The 16,941-nt window shown below is 32.4% G+C and overlaps 2 protein-coding genes across 2 annotated transcripts; both read right to left on the bottom strand.

Moving 5' to 3' along the window:
• Positions 1–88: 88 nt before the first annotated feature.
• Positions 89–5,027, bottom strand: LOC123659920 (lipase 1-like). The gene is made up of 5 exons (XM_045595084.1): positions 4,878–5,027; positions 4,494–4,695; positions 3,733–4,100; positions 3,011–3,169; positions 89–478 (listed from the first exon to the last, which is right to left on the bottom strand). The coding sequence occupies exons 1-5, from the start codon at positions 5,025–5,027 to the stop codon at positions 89–91; spliced, it is 1,269 nt and encodes a 422-aa protein (XP_045451040.1).
• A 4,480-nt stretch (positions 5,028–9,507) lies between these two features.
• On the bottom strand, positions 9,508–13,342 carry LOC123659919 (lipase 1-like). Its single transcript, XM_045595083.1, has 5 exons — positions 13,193–13,342; positions 12,855–13,056; positions 11,049–11,416; positions 10,734–10,892; positions 9,508–9,929 (listed from the first exon to the last, which is right to left on the bottom strand). Exons 1-5 carry the CDS (start codon positions 13,340–13,342, stop codon positions 9,540–9,542), a joined length of 1,269 nt encoding a protein of 422 aa, XP_045451039.1. The 3' UTR covers positions 9,508–9,539.
• Positions 13,343–16,941: the final 3,599 nt, after the last annotated feature.

Genomic DNA, 16,941 nt, shown 5'->3' with positions numbered 1-16,941 from the left:
CTACGAATGAGAATAAATGATGTGTATACTTTTCCATCAAAGAGTAATTGTGAAGAAGAAAAAAAAGATTTTTATTTTACAAAAATATTTAATTTATAGTCTCCATTACTTTCATTAATTGAATAACTCTATCGAATACAAGTTTTTTTGCGTCAATACCCCACATAAAGTCTATGTGACTGAATGTTGCCTGTGGAACTCTGAATTTTCCCATCGATCTTCCTAAGCCTCTGTGCAATCTATCAACATCAGCAGGATCAGCCAATGGGTCACCATCAGAATAATGAAGAAAAACTGGTGCAGTAATTTGGGATAGATCATATCTTGGTGGGATGACAGAACCATACGTAATAATGTTTTCCAGTAACCCATGATCATATCGTCGAAAATCTTTGTTGGTTATACTTTGTCCATAGTGAGCAAACTGTCTCATAGCAGCTCCTGCAGGGGTGTGTCCCAATATTACTGGCAGCATGGTCTATAACAAACATGAGGAATATATGATGTAATAAATATTTAACTGCTAAATATTTTTTATGCATTTTCGCAAATAAATAAAGCTGACAGAGGAATATGTGAATAGTTACAAATTTTTGGTGTAAACATATAAAAATAATTAATGTCATTTTAACCGTCATTAATCAAGTCTCCGCTCGATATTATTTCAAAAAACAACTAAAATCTCCTTACAAAATAAACTGGACCGCAAAGAAAAAGGGTCGGATAGAAAATCATTAATATCTTCAAAAGTACCTGACTACATTTATGAAATAAAGACTAAATTAAAGGATATATTAATTTGATTAAATGAAAAATTAAAAAAAAAATAATTTAAGGTTTTTTTTATTTTAATAAGTGTAAAATAAATAAAAATGCGTAGTTCTTCCAAAAATTTCGTAAAAGTGGTTTGGTTACAGATGTACCACTTTGTCGCATTTTAGTACTTTGAGTTGCCTCCGCAAGGTTGCAATACTGTTGCATGCGTTTTAGCAAACTTTCTACTAGGTATTTGAGGCGATGATTGGCGGCGGATTTCGCTGACGTATGTACGTCGTCCCAGTTCAATTCATGCATGCTCAATGACATTTTAGTCGGGACTGCGTGCTGGTCATTCCATGTGTGTGAAACCAACTTCTTGAAAATAGGCATACATTACTGTATATGGGTGAGCCTTATTTTGCTGAAAACGGCATTTTTGCCCATGTCTACTCAAAATGGACCAATATATCATTCATAATAACAGTCACATATCAGTTAAAGTTCCATTTTATATCGTCACTAGCTCAGTGCGGCTTTCGGATGAAATTCCAACCCACACGTGAACAGAGCCTCCGCTGTACCTTACTTTTTCTTCTTTACATGTTATAGCGCTCCCGGTGGTCGTCTGTGTAATCATTTCCTTGCGTCACGTTTGTTACATACAAACGTGACGCAAGAAACTAGACTCATCTAAAACATAATTCTTGACCAGTCATTCAGGGTCCAATTCTCGTGTTATCTACTATAACTCAACCTTGAATTTTTGTGTTGACTCTCTAGTTTTGGGCCATTTGCGGATCTTAATGGCTTTAAATTTGCTTCAGCCAGACACTGCCTAACTGTATCCGTACTCAGATTGTTTTCTCCAGCTTGTTAATGATAATTCTTTACTTCTAGAGACATTTGGGATATCTCCTTTCCAACAAAAAAGAATTATCAAAATCAGTTCATAAACGACGAAGTTATCCCTTCACTTATATATACCTATATATACGGTCGAATTGAGTAACCTCCTCCTTTTTTGAAGTCGGTAAAAAAAAAGGTCTTTGATGTTATGAATGCACAGGATAAGCTTATAAACCTTATTATACTGGTTTCTCTTTCTGAATGTGCAAAATTGCATAAAAATCTGTCCACCCGTTTCGGAGGAGTATTTTAATTAACATTGTGACACGAGAATTTTATATATAAGATATATTGCACCTGGGTGACCGAGCTTAGCTCGGTATTTTTAGTAAATCGTGCTTTTTGTAAATCATATTTAAATACAAATTACATATTGATAAAATATAAATAATAGTAATTATAATATTTATTGATATATATATTAAATCAATTTTAATATATATATCAATAAATATATATATACCAATAAATAAAATTGAAGTATCTGTATGTAATATTAAAATAGCCGCTTTTTAATAAATGCATAAGAATGTTTTACACGGTATATATACCTAAATAACATTTTTTACAATTTTTGTCTGTCTGTCTGTTTGTTCCGGCTAATCTCTGAAACGGCTGGACCGATTTTTCACGGGACTTTCACTAGCAGATAGCTGATGTAATAAGGAGTAACATAGGCTAATTTGATTTTTGAAATTTATATTATAACTCTGGGAATCGAATAATAACTTTTTTGTTGAATTCCATGCAGGCGAAGTTGCGGGCACAGCTAGTATGTATACAGCTGGTTAACTGGTTGAATTGAGTAACCTCCTTCTTCCTTAAAGTCGGTTAAAAAAAAGCGACACAATTGATTCGGATTTTTGATACTAAATTCAAAACGAGCATTATTTTCATTTTTTTTTATACAATTATCAAAAAAATATTTTTTTTTTTAAATATTATTTTATATTCTTTAATATTTTGTTCTTTAATATTTATAATATTCTTTAATATAATTTTTATATTCTTTAATTTAGCCTTTATTAGATAAAGCTAGATCCAGGTACTTATGAAGATTTTGAAGATTTTTTTCTTACGGTCTAAGTACATAACTTATCGAAAATGTCCTCAGGTACGATGGTATTACTTGTGTTATTTAGTTGAAAAACGTTATATTTACTATTTTACTCATTCTCTTAAGGTAAATGAAATTTAGTAATTGAAATATGAGCAGGTGATCTGTATAGATGCCTCAATGTTTCTTTCTACACAATTTTTATAGGTAGGTAACTACTATAACTTAAATAGTATATAAATTGATCAAAATTTTAACTGTTATTCTTATTAATAAACAGGTACTTACCGCATTGTGTTGATTCTCATTCCAACCGCCAATTAAGAAAAAGATACTACTACAGATGGGCTGGGTAATGGCTTGATCAGTACAAAATATTTGTCCCAGTAATGTAAAAATTTCACTATTAGACATAACTTCTCCTATACCTATTAATCTTGCCAATGCCTGAAAAATAGCATTTTGTTTACTACTTAATAACAATTAAAATTAAGGTTCAAGGTCAAGTATGGAAATCGGTTCCCTATCACTGTCAAGCTTTTAATCTAAAAAAATAAATAAAATTGGAGAGTCTGTTTATAATATTAAAACAACCACTTTTTAATAAATGCATATGGATGTATACACGGTACATATACCACAATAACATTTTTACAACTTTTGTCTGTCTGTCTGTCTGTATGTCTGTTTGTTCCAGCTAATCTCTGAAATGGCTGGACCGATTTTGACGGGACTTTCACTAGCATGTAGCTGATGTAATAAGGAGTAACTTTGGCGACTTTTATTTTAGAAATTTATTTGTTTTATAACTCTGCGAACTGAAAAATAACTTTTTTGTTGAATTCCACGCGGACGAAGTCGCGGACACGCCTAGTTTTATATATTTTTAAGATCTCGCAAAAAAAAAACTAAAATCGTCATAATATACTAAAGTTTCGACATATAATCGCGTATAATATAATATAATAGCGTTCTATGAATACGGAACTGTGGAAAAAGCTTAAACATACCTCCAAATCATTAGAGTAAGGTGCTAGAAGGTGGAAAAAAATATTCCTACTATGTTCCACGTATGCTACTGGTGCCATAGCATGCATGGAGATAATTTTCTGATTATATTCTGGTCGAAGTGAAGCCATAACAAAGAATGAAGTTGTTCCCTGAGAAAAGCCAATGTAATGTAATGCTGATTTTCCTGTATACTGAAGAGCATAATCAATCATTGCGGGCAAATCCAAATTTCCTATTTCGTCCCAGGAGAAACGCCAAAAGCCACTTCTTTGGTTTTGGGGGTTTAGTGTCCGGTGCTTGCGTGAAAAGAAGTTTCCACGAGCATTACCCATCCATACATCATAACCTTCTTCGGCCAAAATATATGCTAAAATATGCAAATATAATTATATGAGACACAAAAACTGGCAGAAAAAAATACTTACCTGTATTAATTTAAAAAAAATTAAATTTATTTATGATATAACTTCTCAATTTAAGAGAAATCCATCTGATAAACCTAATTTCTAATTTTACAAGGGTCCCTTTTTCTATAGGGTTTTATATAGTTTAGTTTGATTTGTTACAGATAACGGTACAATTTATAAAGAGAATATAATGTTTTTAGATTAGTATTTCTATACTTATTAGTATTTACTTAACTTTTTATGCATTTTACAAAAAAATTATTAACGAAAAAAGTTATTTCACGTAGAGTGTGTGACGTTTCGTTGCGTTATGTTGCGTGTAATACAAAAACAAACACAAATCAATAGCCTACCAAGTCCAGTTCCAGGTCCCATAACGACGTGATCTGCAGAAGACGAAAGCAAACCGTGCATAAGGAATACAACTGGTTTATCTCCTGAAACGTTGTTTGAATCACGTCCATGAGGAATTCGATGTAATCCCAATATGTAGCCATCCTCAGTCGTCACAGAGTGCTCTTCGAAGGGGTAGTTATATTTTCTTACTAAACTAGCCTGCGTACAATTAAAACAATTATTAAACAGGATATTGATGACACATTGTGCAAAGATCATCTAGTACATAAATTATAAATATTTTAAAGGTTAGACTTATTACTCGTCCAAATGATGTTTTGTTTAATAAATCTTAACGCAGTTTTAATTATTTTGAAATAATATTTTTGCAGTTAACCAACCATATCAAGAGTTGCATCTTCTAAAATATTGTCTGAAATGCGAGCCCCGAACGCATTGTTTCGGACCAGTTCCTCGATATAGTCAGCGTTCGGCGAGTGACCACATGACACAATTGCCACACAACTTAAGAACACTGTAATTATTAACATCTTTTCTAACACTAATTATTTTCTACCGAAACGACATAATATATTACCTCCGGCTTATTATCGAAACAATAAAAGCGTCATTTTGTGATATCATTTTAGACAATCATAAAAAATATTATTATCAATAAAAGACAAATGCCAATAATTTTTTTTTTGTTTGTATGACTGGAATAGACCTGCTAGAAATTTCTGCACTGGTTTTATTGCCAATAATGATTTATTGTAGCTTGAACCATTTTGTATGAACTCTATTAGTTATAAAATACAATCTAACCCGTCTAACTTTGTACTGAATTTTTTTTTACGTGAATATATTGATTTTTAATAATTTTCTTTTACACTAACCTCGTCCTGACAATAATGAACACTCAAATAAAATAATAATCCAATTAGACGCAGTCGTTCGGAAGTTCGCGAAGTTATTATAAATTAAAAGATTTGTTAATAATAACACTTTAGTATAGACATGATAGCGTTATTATAACTATCGTTCGAAATAATGTGGGCGAACAGTGAGATTAGGATCCGATCGAAAAATGTTGTTGTTATTTTTTATGTTAACTACATTGATAAATTAAACAAATTACAAATCCATGAAACATACGATTGCAAAAAAAAAAACGTGCGAAAATAGTTAATTTTTTAAGTATTAAAGATAATATTTGAAGGATATTTTATCTAAAAAAGGTGACTGCTGCAATTTTTTTAACAAAAACAAAACAATTTTTATTGGTAGCAAAGTTGATTTATTAAATTCTAATTACATAATTATATGACATAAAAAAGCTCGTAATATATAAACGTATTTTTATCCAACTACTGGCTTTCAAATGCAAGACCAAAGACGGGCAGCAGCAACTACTGGCTTTCAAACGCAAGACCAAAGACGGGCAGCAGCGTCTTCGGTCCGACAAAGCCAGCCCTGCGGTCACCAACCCGCCTGCCCAGCGTGATAACTATGGGAAAACTCATGAGTGCGCGTGAAAAATTTTAGCACTTAGTTCCCGGCATCCCCACTATTCCCGGCAATTTTGATTACCGGTGGGGTCGGAATGTTTGGCGCGAATCTGGAGAGTCCTACGTCCAGCAGTGGACTGCGATATACTGATGTGTGTGTACTTTATAGGCTTTATAGGCATTTCAATTTTCAAATCAAGGAAGTAAAGTTATACATAAGTCTTTATAAAATGTTAGTAAGTTTTTTTTCTAAAATTAACGCGGTTGAAAGCGCGGGGCACAGCTGTTAAATAAATATATTAAGTTAACTGAGCCTAAGCTACAGTCATTTGAGTTACAATTAGCTTTTTAAGTAATGAATCGATTTAATAAAATATATAAATGTTACATCTATATCTATAGTAACATTGTTAAGATAATAAATTTTTTTGTTTGTTTAGTAGTAGATAAATTCAAAAACTACTGGACTGATTTAAAAAAATACTATCAGTGAGCATTATAAACTACTCGTATATTTTACTCGTATATTTACGGGAGAAAACGAAGCAACCAAAATCGCGTTATCCACGCGGGTGAAGCCACGGGCGCAAAGCTAGTGTTACGTGTTTTAAAACAATGAAATAAGGATTAACCTCTGTTATATCAAACAGTAGGCACTCATAAATCATAATCAAACGACACTCATATATCGCTTTAGATGATTAAACCACCAAGAATAGTTAATCTATATATATACATATAATAAAATGGTAGGAAAGTCAAAACTGTACATTGAATATTTTTTTAAAAGAATACTTGGGGTGTGATCTACAATCGATACCGAAGCCAAAAATATGGTTTTTAGAATTTTTGTCTCTTTTTCTGTTTGTCTGTATGTATGTCCGGGATAAACTCAAAAAGTACTGTATGGATTTACTTCAAATTTGGCACGAATATTATTAAGAAGTCGGATCAACATATAGGCTACATATTATCACGCTATCACCTATCACCGGGAACGAGCAGTGAACCTTTATTTCCTCAACGCATTCTGTAACAACGCGTAATCTAACGACGCATATTTGAATGTTGTTGTTATTATGTTAATAACTATGCTATAAGCTAGCTTCACACTATAAATAAAGACATTCTGTTGTATATTTAGTATCAGCATTGCACCCGTGCGAAGCCGGAACGGGTCGCTAGTAAATAAATGTGTATTGAAATGAATTTTGACAACGTGATTTAACTAGGCGCCAACAGTGCCATCTATTATGTTAGCGTTCTGTGAACCGTTGTCCGCTTTTCTATTTCTTCATATATTCTTAACATTAATATAAGTAACAACAAAATTGTAGAAGTGTAGCAACAAAATATTTAGTATCACTACCATTTCATACTATAAAGTACTTTAAGGTACGTAAAGTACGGTAAGTACCAAGTTGCCAACTCTTCTCTCTCCCATTCTATATCATGCGCAGTACATTATAAACAGGATATAATTCTACTGGGGCCGTTGAATCTGAAGCGATAATTTATTTATTTATAACAAAAACATATATATCGACTTAAAACTAGCTCAGGTATGCTTTGTGGTTTTCTATACACCCCATACTTTATTCATGAGGCCTATTCGTACAAACACATAAACAAACGGACATTTTTGAAAATATCTTATCTAGGTCCCCCAACGCGATGTATTTTTTTTTTTTTTTTGAATTATTAATACTCGTACATACTTAGGTACTTTAAGAGTGAGTATCTTTAATTATTTTTTACTTTTTAAAGGCAACTCAGGTTATTGTGTCGGGAGTTTTTTTGAATTTTAAATTTTATTTTTTATGCAAGATGTTACTAATATTATACTAAAACACAGTTTATATATTACTAGCTTCTACGCGCGACTTAGTCCGCGTGTCGCGAGGCGCGCGCAGTACTTGATCATTATTTTGCTGCGATGTTATTTTAAATCTGAGATATCTCCTGAGATACTCATTGAAATCGAATTATGCAAAAGGCTATTTTGTTTTAAATTAATTACTTGTGATTAATAACGTATTTATTTAGATAAGGATTAATATCATGTTTATAAAAACATCTTCGCAAATAATACATTATTTTAGAACAAACTTGATTAGCATAAAAAAGCTTATAGTGAGCGAACCTTAAAAGATAGATATATGCTGTCCCGGACTTTTTTTTAGAACTTTTAAAGAGGATCAATTCTGTCACACATAATTTTTGCGAAATTTAAACTGTTTTCACAGCGCACGCAGCGGAAGCTTTCAAAAATCAAATGACAATTCGAAAGTGCTCTTGGAGCCTATTTGAATAAAGCTGTTTTTGATTCTGATTTTGATTTAAAGCATACCTAACATTCCTTATTAAATAGTTTAATTTTTTTAGTTATGGATGCCGGCAAGCAAATATGTATAAAATGATGCATAATTTATGTGGAGTGATTGTAAAGTTTTTTTCTAAAACGGGAGGCAAACATCTAAACTTTAGTGTTTATATGATTATCTTACAAGCTGATCCAACAGATATTGTCCTTTCTTGTAAATGCTAATGATAGTCATCACAGTTTTTATTTCATTTCGTTAGAACTTTCCCTAAATTATTAGAATTTTTAAAATAAAACCTTAATAAAAAATCAGCTCAATTGGTCCGGCCATCTACAAGTTTTGTGCTAGTATTAGAAAACAATTCAAAATGAGTTGCCATTTTATCTTAATGAGTAAATAATTAAATGTTGTTAACATGTCAGTTCCGAAGCTACTTGTTTTAGTTTTTATTTTTATTCGTATATTAAACTTTATGGTGCAACGTATGGATAAAGTCTCGAGGCGAAACCAGGATGTTTTCTCACAAAGAGGCCGAAAAAGTTTACTGAAATAATTGTATGTTATAGTAACAACATATTACTATAATTCGCATAATATGTAAACGTGAGTATCTTAAATAATCTTAATCAAAAACATTTAATAAATTGTACCTTACGCTTATCTTAAAAGCATAAATTCCAAGGACAGCAAAATAGGAATTAATACAGATAATCTATTAGCAAATAATTCTGATTAGCTAATTGTGTAGCTTAATAAAACTGATAATTACCAAATTTTGTCAATAAAACTATCACTTTTATATTACAAGCATTACAAAGGTAATCCATATTTAAAAGTAAATACTTTTAAAATAGGAAAAAGTATCATGAATATTAATGTTTCGAAGTGAACGTAAATGTTCTTATATATTTTCTATTAAATGTGTACTTCTATATCGATAAAAGACTATTTCCTGAAACAGGCTGCGTGGAATAAATTACTTTCCAGTATTAACGCCGCATTTTGTTTAATATTTTTTTATTTCTACGTAATATATATATATATATATATATATATATATATATATATATATATATATATATATATATATATATATATATATATATTAGATAATTTTTCTATTCTACTGTATAATAAAGTATGGAACTCATACATCAATTTTAATTTATGGTAGAAATATGAATATTGAAAAACAAAAATAAATGCACAAATTTTATTCAATATTTTTTTTTCAACTTATAGCCTCCATTACTTTCATGAGTTGAATAACGCTATCGAATAAAAGCGTTTTTGCATCAATGCCCCATATAAAATCTATGTGACTAAATGTTGCCTGTGGAACTCTGAATTTTCCCATCGATCTTCCTAAGCCTCTGTGCAATCTATCAACATCAGCAGGATCAGCCAATGGATCACCATCAGAATAATGAAGAAAAACTGGTGCAGTAATTTGGGATAGATCATATCTTGGTGGGATGGCAGAACCATATGTCACAATGTTTTCCAGTAGCCCATGATCATATCGTCGAAAATCTTTGTTAGTTATACTTTGTCCATAGTGAGCAAACTGTCTTATAGCAGCTCCTGCAGGGGTGTGTCCTAACATTACCGGCAGCATAGTCTATAAAAGTAAACGAGAATTGAATAACTTAAACAATAATTAACAACTCTTAAGACTTAATAATTCTTGTATCGATACTCTCTATACAAATAAATAAAATTCGAGTACCTGTTTGTAATATTAAAATAGCCGCTTTTTATAAATTATACGGATGGAATGATTTTAATATTACAAACAGACATTCCAATTTTATTTATTTGTTAATTATTAATTATTGATTAGCATATCAAATATTTGTAATTCTTCTATACAACGGTACATATACCAAAATAACATTTTTTACAATTTTGGTCTGTCTGTTTGTTCCAGCTAATCTCTGAAACGGCTAGACCGATTTTGACGGGATTTTCACTGGCAGATAGCTGATGTGGCAAGGAGTAACTTAGGCTACTTTTATTTTAGAAATTTATTTACTTTATAACTGGGAACTGATCAATAGTTTTTTTTTTTTGTTAAATTCCACGCGGACGAAGTCGCGGGCACAGCTTTTTGCGGGCAACGATTTTCATTTTAATAAGATCACTTACTTATTTTCCACATACTACAGTTAATAATACTAACTTATCTTGCTTTTGCATATACATATAATATGTCTACGACCTGTTTATGTTTACCGACCTATATATATAATACGAACAATTCAATTTGTAAACAATTCTTTTATATCACACAGTTTCCAATTTTATCATGGATGTCTTAGATATATATGCTCTACATAATAATAATAAAAGATGAGCTATCCTGTTAGCATTCTGCTATTAGAAATGTAAAACAAAAACTATATATTTTATTCCAAATACTCACCGCATTGTGTTGATTCTCATTCCACCCACATATTAAAAATATTATACTACTACAGATGGGCTGTGTAATTGCTTCATCAGCACAAAAAATTTCTCCTACTTTCGTAAAAAGTTCGGTATTGGGAAAGACTTCTCCTAGACCTATTAATCTCGCTAAAGCCTAAAATAAAGTATATTTTTAACATAAAATAATCATTTCAATTAATGATAAAAAGTTCCATGTCATTTTCTAATATTTCAGAACGCGGAAAAAGGAGCAAATTCGAGCCTTATTAACATTTTACGGATACGGAAGTGTGAAAAGGCTGAAACATACCTCTAAATTGTTAGCATGAGGTGCTAGAAGGTGGAACAAAATATTCCTACTATGTTCCATGTATGCTACCGGTGCCAAAGCATGCATTGAGATAATTTTCTGGTTATATTCTGGTCGAAGTGAAGCCATTACAAAGAATGAAGTGGTGCCCTGAGAGAAACCAATGTAATGTAATGCTGATTTTCCTGTATATTGAAGAGTATAATCAATCAATGCGGGCAAATCCATATTTCCTATTTCATCCCAGGAGAAATTCCAAAATCCACTTCTTTGATTATTGGGGTTTAGCGTTCTATGGTTGCGCGAAAAATAATTTCCACGAGCATTACCAAGCCATACATCGTAACCTTCTTCAGCCAAGATATAAGCTGAAATTTAAAAATGAAGAACTTATACATATAACTTAGAACAGGGTAGACACTGTCTCAAATTATATAAATAGAACTAGCTGACCCCGCAAACGTTGTTTTGCCATAAATGTTATTAACCCCTTTAATCCCCCCCCCCCCTCTACTATAGCTTAGGGATATAAAAAATAGATGTTGGCCGATTCTCAGATCTACGATATGCACACAAAATTTCATAAAAATCGGTCCAGCCGTTGCGGAGGAGTATCGTAACTAACATTGTGACACAAGAATGTTATATATAAGATATAATTATGTTATTCGTTGAAGTAATCTACTATACATTCACACCTACATCAAAAAATATTTAAAACAACAAACTAAACAAACTATTAAAAATATTAACAAAATTCGCGGAGTTCATTTCCTATCATCCATTCCATCTTCTAGCCTCACTCTTTACTTCGCTTCTATGATTATAAAGCCTACTGAATGTTTAATGTAACAACAAAGATGAGTAGGTTTAAGTTAACTAGCTATATGCGACCACATACAAGTATGATTGATTTTATAATAGTTATTAAGAAGTAACGATTCTTAAAGGCTTAACTGTTAAGCTTTTTGATCTTTATCAAAATCATTCGTCACAAAATCTACATGTCGAACCAATGTTAGCTTAATATTAATTATTACGAGTATATATACTATGTTAAATGACGATTCAAACAATTTCGAAACCTACTTAAATAAGGAAATATAAGATTTCTTTTATTGTCTCCTTATGTTGATAGAATTTTCAGATAGTTGATAAAATCGGACAAAAATTAGATAAGGTTTGCGATAGGTTCACCATGTGGACGTCTTCACACTGTCATCGTGCGTAGCATGGTACTGTACGGTGCCCCCGTGGTTGCGAATGCTCTCATAGCTCAGAATAAGATCCTCCTGAAGAGACCGATGAAGGTCATTGCGGTGAGAGCTATACGTGGGCACCGCACGGTGTCATGGACGGCGCCAACACTTTTCATATATTTCTTTATATTTCGTCATACGTCAAGCACTCCATCCACTCCACCAGCATTTAGCGTCGTCCGCTCCATGCTGGTGGTGCTGATCAGCCGTGGCCTTCTTCTGCGGGAGACGCCGATATACGCTTCTTCACACACCGCAATAGAGTGAGGGCATAGCACCACCGGGGTAATAGAGCGCTCACGGTGCCCGTAAGTGCTCTTTAGGCGAAGGCGGATCGAACAGGCTGACCAAACGTCGGAGTTTCATGGTTGCATACGTTAACGATCTCGGGGTACTCCCTGTGTATTTTGTCCGCACCGGGAGCCCCACACACTCGTCACCTTCGAGCGGTGGGGCTAGTGCGTAAATGCGTTTCCCAACGTTAAAAAAAAGTTTTTTTGTAAAACGTTGGCAACACAATCCAAATAAATTAAAATAAATAACCTACCAAGTCCACTTCCAGGTCCCATAATAATGTGATCCGAGGAGGCCGAAGTCAAACCATGCATAAGGAATACAACTGGTTTGTCTCCTCCAGTGTTGTTTGAGTCACGTCCATGGGGAATTCGGTGTAATCCCAATATGTAGCCATCCTCAGTCGTCACAGAGTGCTCTTCGAAGGGATAGTTATATTTTCTTACTAAACTAGCCTAATACAAAACAGTTATCAAATATAGTAAATAGTTTATATATTTTTAAAGACTTAATTCGTTATTTAACTTTCGAAGAATACTTAATATGAAACACAATATTTAAATGGATATGATATTTTTTGAGTAAACAAACCAAATCAAGAGTTGCATCTTCCATAATATTGTCCGAAATCCGAGCCCCGAAGGCATTATTGCGGACCAGTTCCTCGATATATTCAGCGTTCGGCGAGTGGCCACATGACACAATTGCCACACAACTTAAGAACACTGTAATTATTAACATCTTTTCTAAAACTAATTATTTCCTACTGAAACAACATAATATATAACTCCTAATTCCTTATCAATAGATGTAATTAAATGTTAATAACGTCATTTTGTGATATGATTTCAGAGAAGATGAATCGTAAAAACATATCGATAAAATACAAATACACTACATACTAAACAATGAATATACTTTGAAAACTTTCTAGAATGATCTTAGTAACAAAATAACCATACACATTGGTGTATTATTGCTTCAGCCTGTAATATCCCACTACTGAGCATAGGCCTCTTTCCCCATGTAGGAGAAGGATCAGAGCTTAATCCACCACGCTGCTCCAATGCGGGTTTGCGGATATATTCCCTACTATGAGTAACGATCGCTATCAGGTGTACATGATAACAACCGGGACCGATGGCTTAACATGCTCTCCGGCGCACGGTGGGGAGACCCACAAGGACTGCACAAACACCCAGACCACGGTGTAATATATTACAGGCTAATTGAATTAATTTTTAAAAAATAAGTTATTTATTTATTTTTTATTAAAAAATTTACATTAAGGAGCTCTAAATGGCCATACCTTATATTAAACATCATGCATTATAATCAGGCGATTCATTATTCAAACTACAGATCGACAGTCCTATGACTGCCTAGTAAAGCTAGGACGTGGTCCGACGCTGACGGTATTTATCTGTTACAATATCTTTATTTATTAATTTTTACTTTACATTTTCGTGTTTTTTTGTATATAGCCTAAGCACTATCTCTGAAATACCTAAACTATAATATTTTAATAAATATTTGTTTAATAAGAAAAAAATTATTTAAACAATCTTTAAATACGTGGTTAAAACACAAACTTAAAATCCAGACAACAAATTGCGTTAAGTTTACGTTAAATAAACTGTATTTGCAACAACTGTGCTTGCAAACGAAACAACAACCGACTTCAATTACATGGACCAGTAATACAACATAGGTACACGAAAAAATAGTCATGTAAATGCGCATTATTAAAGATAACTCAAAAAATACTAGTCAAATCTTGATTAAATTTAAATGAAATCACATGACTAGTAGCACCTTTTGATTAAAATAAGAATCATCGAAATCGGTCCACCCAGTAAAAAGTTCTGAGGCAACATACATAAAAGAAATACAGACGAATGAAACCTTACTATCCGACGTACAGCCAGAATATTAGAAATAGAAATATGAATTTTTTCACATGACTTGCGTTAATTATGTAGACGAGCACTCTAATATTGTAACGTATTAAGTTTATGAAAAAAACATGTAAAAATATTTCTTACATATTTATATCGGTTTCTTAAATTCATGTCTGAGGATATATCGCGTTCCATCAATTCTGTAAAATTTTCATATTGGTATTAATTCATCAAAATTTGCCCATTGGTAGTACTTACACCAGATATTTCAGAAATATATTTAATACTAGCTGTGCTCGCGACTTCGTCCGCGTGGAATTTAACAAAAAAGTTATTGTTCAATTCGCAGTTGTAAAAAAATCTAAAATTAAAGTAGCCTAAGTTACTCCTTACTACATTAGCTATCTGCCAGTGAAAGTCCCGTCAAAATCGGTCCAGCCGTTTCAGAGATTAGCCGGAACAAACAGACAGACAGACAGACAAAAATTAAAAAAATGTCATTTTGTTATATGTACCGTTGTATAGAAGAATTACAAATATTTGATATGCTAATCTATATAAATAAATAAAATTAGAGTGTCTGTTTGTAATATTAAAATAACCGCTTTTTACTAAATGCAACAGCAGAGCACGGTATTGGGTTCTCCAGCTTTCTATAGAACCTTTACTGATCACTCACAAAGTTCCGTTAGTCGAGCTGGTCAAAGCTGACGCCTAGCCCTATTATTTATTTATTTATTTTTTTGTTGCCTAGCCCTATATTATTATTATTTTATATTATTTAGCCTTATTATTATTATTTTTGTGTTGCAAAAAAATATTGTGTCTAGATATCTTATTTGAATGACTATCCGAAGGAAAATAAATTAAGAAATTATAGCGTGTTTTTTTTAAAAGTAAAATTCTAGAATCTTTGTGATTTGAAACTCGATGAAACGAAAACGCGTCACGATAAAGAAACAAATACATAAATGTATAAGAGAGAATTAGATTGAATACATTACAATTATTGTTCTATTCTCCGTGAAAAAAAAACTTTCGTATACTACTTTTAACTGACTTCAAAAAAAGAGGAGGTTCTCGATTCGAATGTGTTTTTTTTATGTATGTTACCTCAGAACTTATTACTGGGTGAACTAATTTTGATCATTCTTATTTTAATCAAAAAATTATACTTGTATTGTAGTTTTACTTAAATGTTATTGAGATATGATGACTACTTTTTAAATAATTTTGTCTAGCTACATTGTTTTACTTGCCGATGTGATTGAAGTCAGATTTTTTCCGTTTGCGAGCAAACACAACTAACAGGAGTTTAACTTCTGCTTTGTGTAAATTACACACACACACAATTTTTTTTCACATTTCTCACACAAGCTCTGAAAGTTTGTTGTTTAAAAGTAATTACGTGCTGTTGTACCTTTGGATTTAGTAAATCTATGTTCGTTCGAACTAGGGTTACAGTATTTATTAGGGTTACTCTTTTATACAGTTTATTTAGGTCCGTAAATATATCAATCTTATATTCCCGCATGGAACTTTATCTAATAAAAAATATACCTAGTGTGTACATATAGATATAGTATTAGCGATAATACGATGTGATATATATGAGTTGTGTGAAATAAAATGATGACAATTTTGTTTGGTTCATCGAGGCCATGCTAGGCCGTATAGACCCAATTTTTAGCACGCTTTTATTAGCTTGGGTTGTATGTATGTATGTATGTATATAATGGAATCTTTGAGCATAATTTTCACCAATTTCCAGAAGTTTGATTAATTTGAAACTTTGCACACGTATCAAGGACCAATGACAATGCAATAATTCAATAACAGTTTCCCAATGCCCTTTTTAGGACCGCCAGGATTAATAAATTCTTTCGTGGATCCTCTGTAAGGAAGTAAGAGAGATAAAGCTAGCGCGCGATCTACGCATGCCTGCAGTTTCGGACTTACGCTTTCGCTCGGGCACTCGGCGCAGCAAAACGGAGGCAGATACTTTTTCAGGCTAGTTGCATTTTTATCTTGTTTATTGCTTATTAGCTGTTTCCCGCCCGCTTCGCGTGGCGTAAGTTCGTAGCTTCGCTCCATGCCAAATAGTTATTCTATTCGGATTGAAGAGCTTGATTGCTCTAAATATCTAAGTCAACAGAAAAACCCCATGCAACAGTGAAGCTTTAGACGAAATGGCTAGATTACAAAATAGTTCGTAAGGCATTTCAGCATTTTTTTTGCAGCAAATAATTAATTGAAAAATCGAACTAAAAATAAAAAATAAATTATAGTTTTAAGAAAACTAAAAAACACACTTCTATAACGATGAAATTTTAAACTATAATTTATTTTTTACTTTTTAGTTTGATTTTGCTACTTTTGTTTTAGAACCCGAAAGTTAGGTTAGGAAAGTTTCAAATTAATCAAACTTCTGGAAATTGG

This window comes from Melitaea cinxia, chromosome 14, assembly GCF_905220565.1.
Source record: "Melitaea cinxia chromosome 14, ilMelCinx1.1, whole genome shotgun sequence".
NCBI classification, from domain to species: Eukaryota; Metazoa; Arthropoda; class Insecta; order Lepidoptera; family Nymphalidae; genus Melitaea; species Melitaea cinxia.
Note: the sequence above shows the minus strand (reverse complement) of the source record. Positions and strands in the feature narration are given on the sequence as shown.

What these genes read in the sequence shown, in the direction of transcription:
- LOC123659920 (XM_045595084.1), bottom strand. Translation starts at nt 5,027, where the DNA reads ATGTTAATAATTACAGTGTTCTTAAGTTGTGTGGCAATTGTGTCATGT. An exon ending in AAGATGCAACTCTTGATATG is followed by an intron (nt 4,696 to 4,877) that starts GTTGGTTAACTG and finishes AATTGTACGCAG; the next exon opens with GCTAGTTTAGTAAGAAAATA. An exon ending in GGGACCTGGAACTGGACTTG is followed by an intron (nt 4,101 to 4,493) that starts GTAGGCTATTGA and finishes TGCATATTTTAG; the next exon opens with CATATATTTTGGCCGAAGAA.
- LOC123659919 (XM_045595083.1), bottom strand. Translation starts at nt 13,342, where the DNA reads ATGTTAATAATTACAGTGTTCTTAAGTTGTGTGGCAATTGTGTCATGT. An exon ending in GGGACCTGGAAGTGGACTTG is followed by an intron (nt 11,417 to 12,854) that starts GTAGGTTATTTA and finishes TTTAAATTTCAG; the next exon opens with CTTATATCTTGGCTGAAGAA. An exon ending in CTCATGCTAACAATTTAGAG is followed by an intron (nt 10,893 to 11,048) that starts GTATGTTTCAGC and finishes ACTTTATTTTAG; the next exon opens with GCTTTAGCGAGATTAATAGG.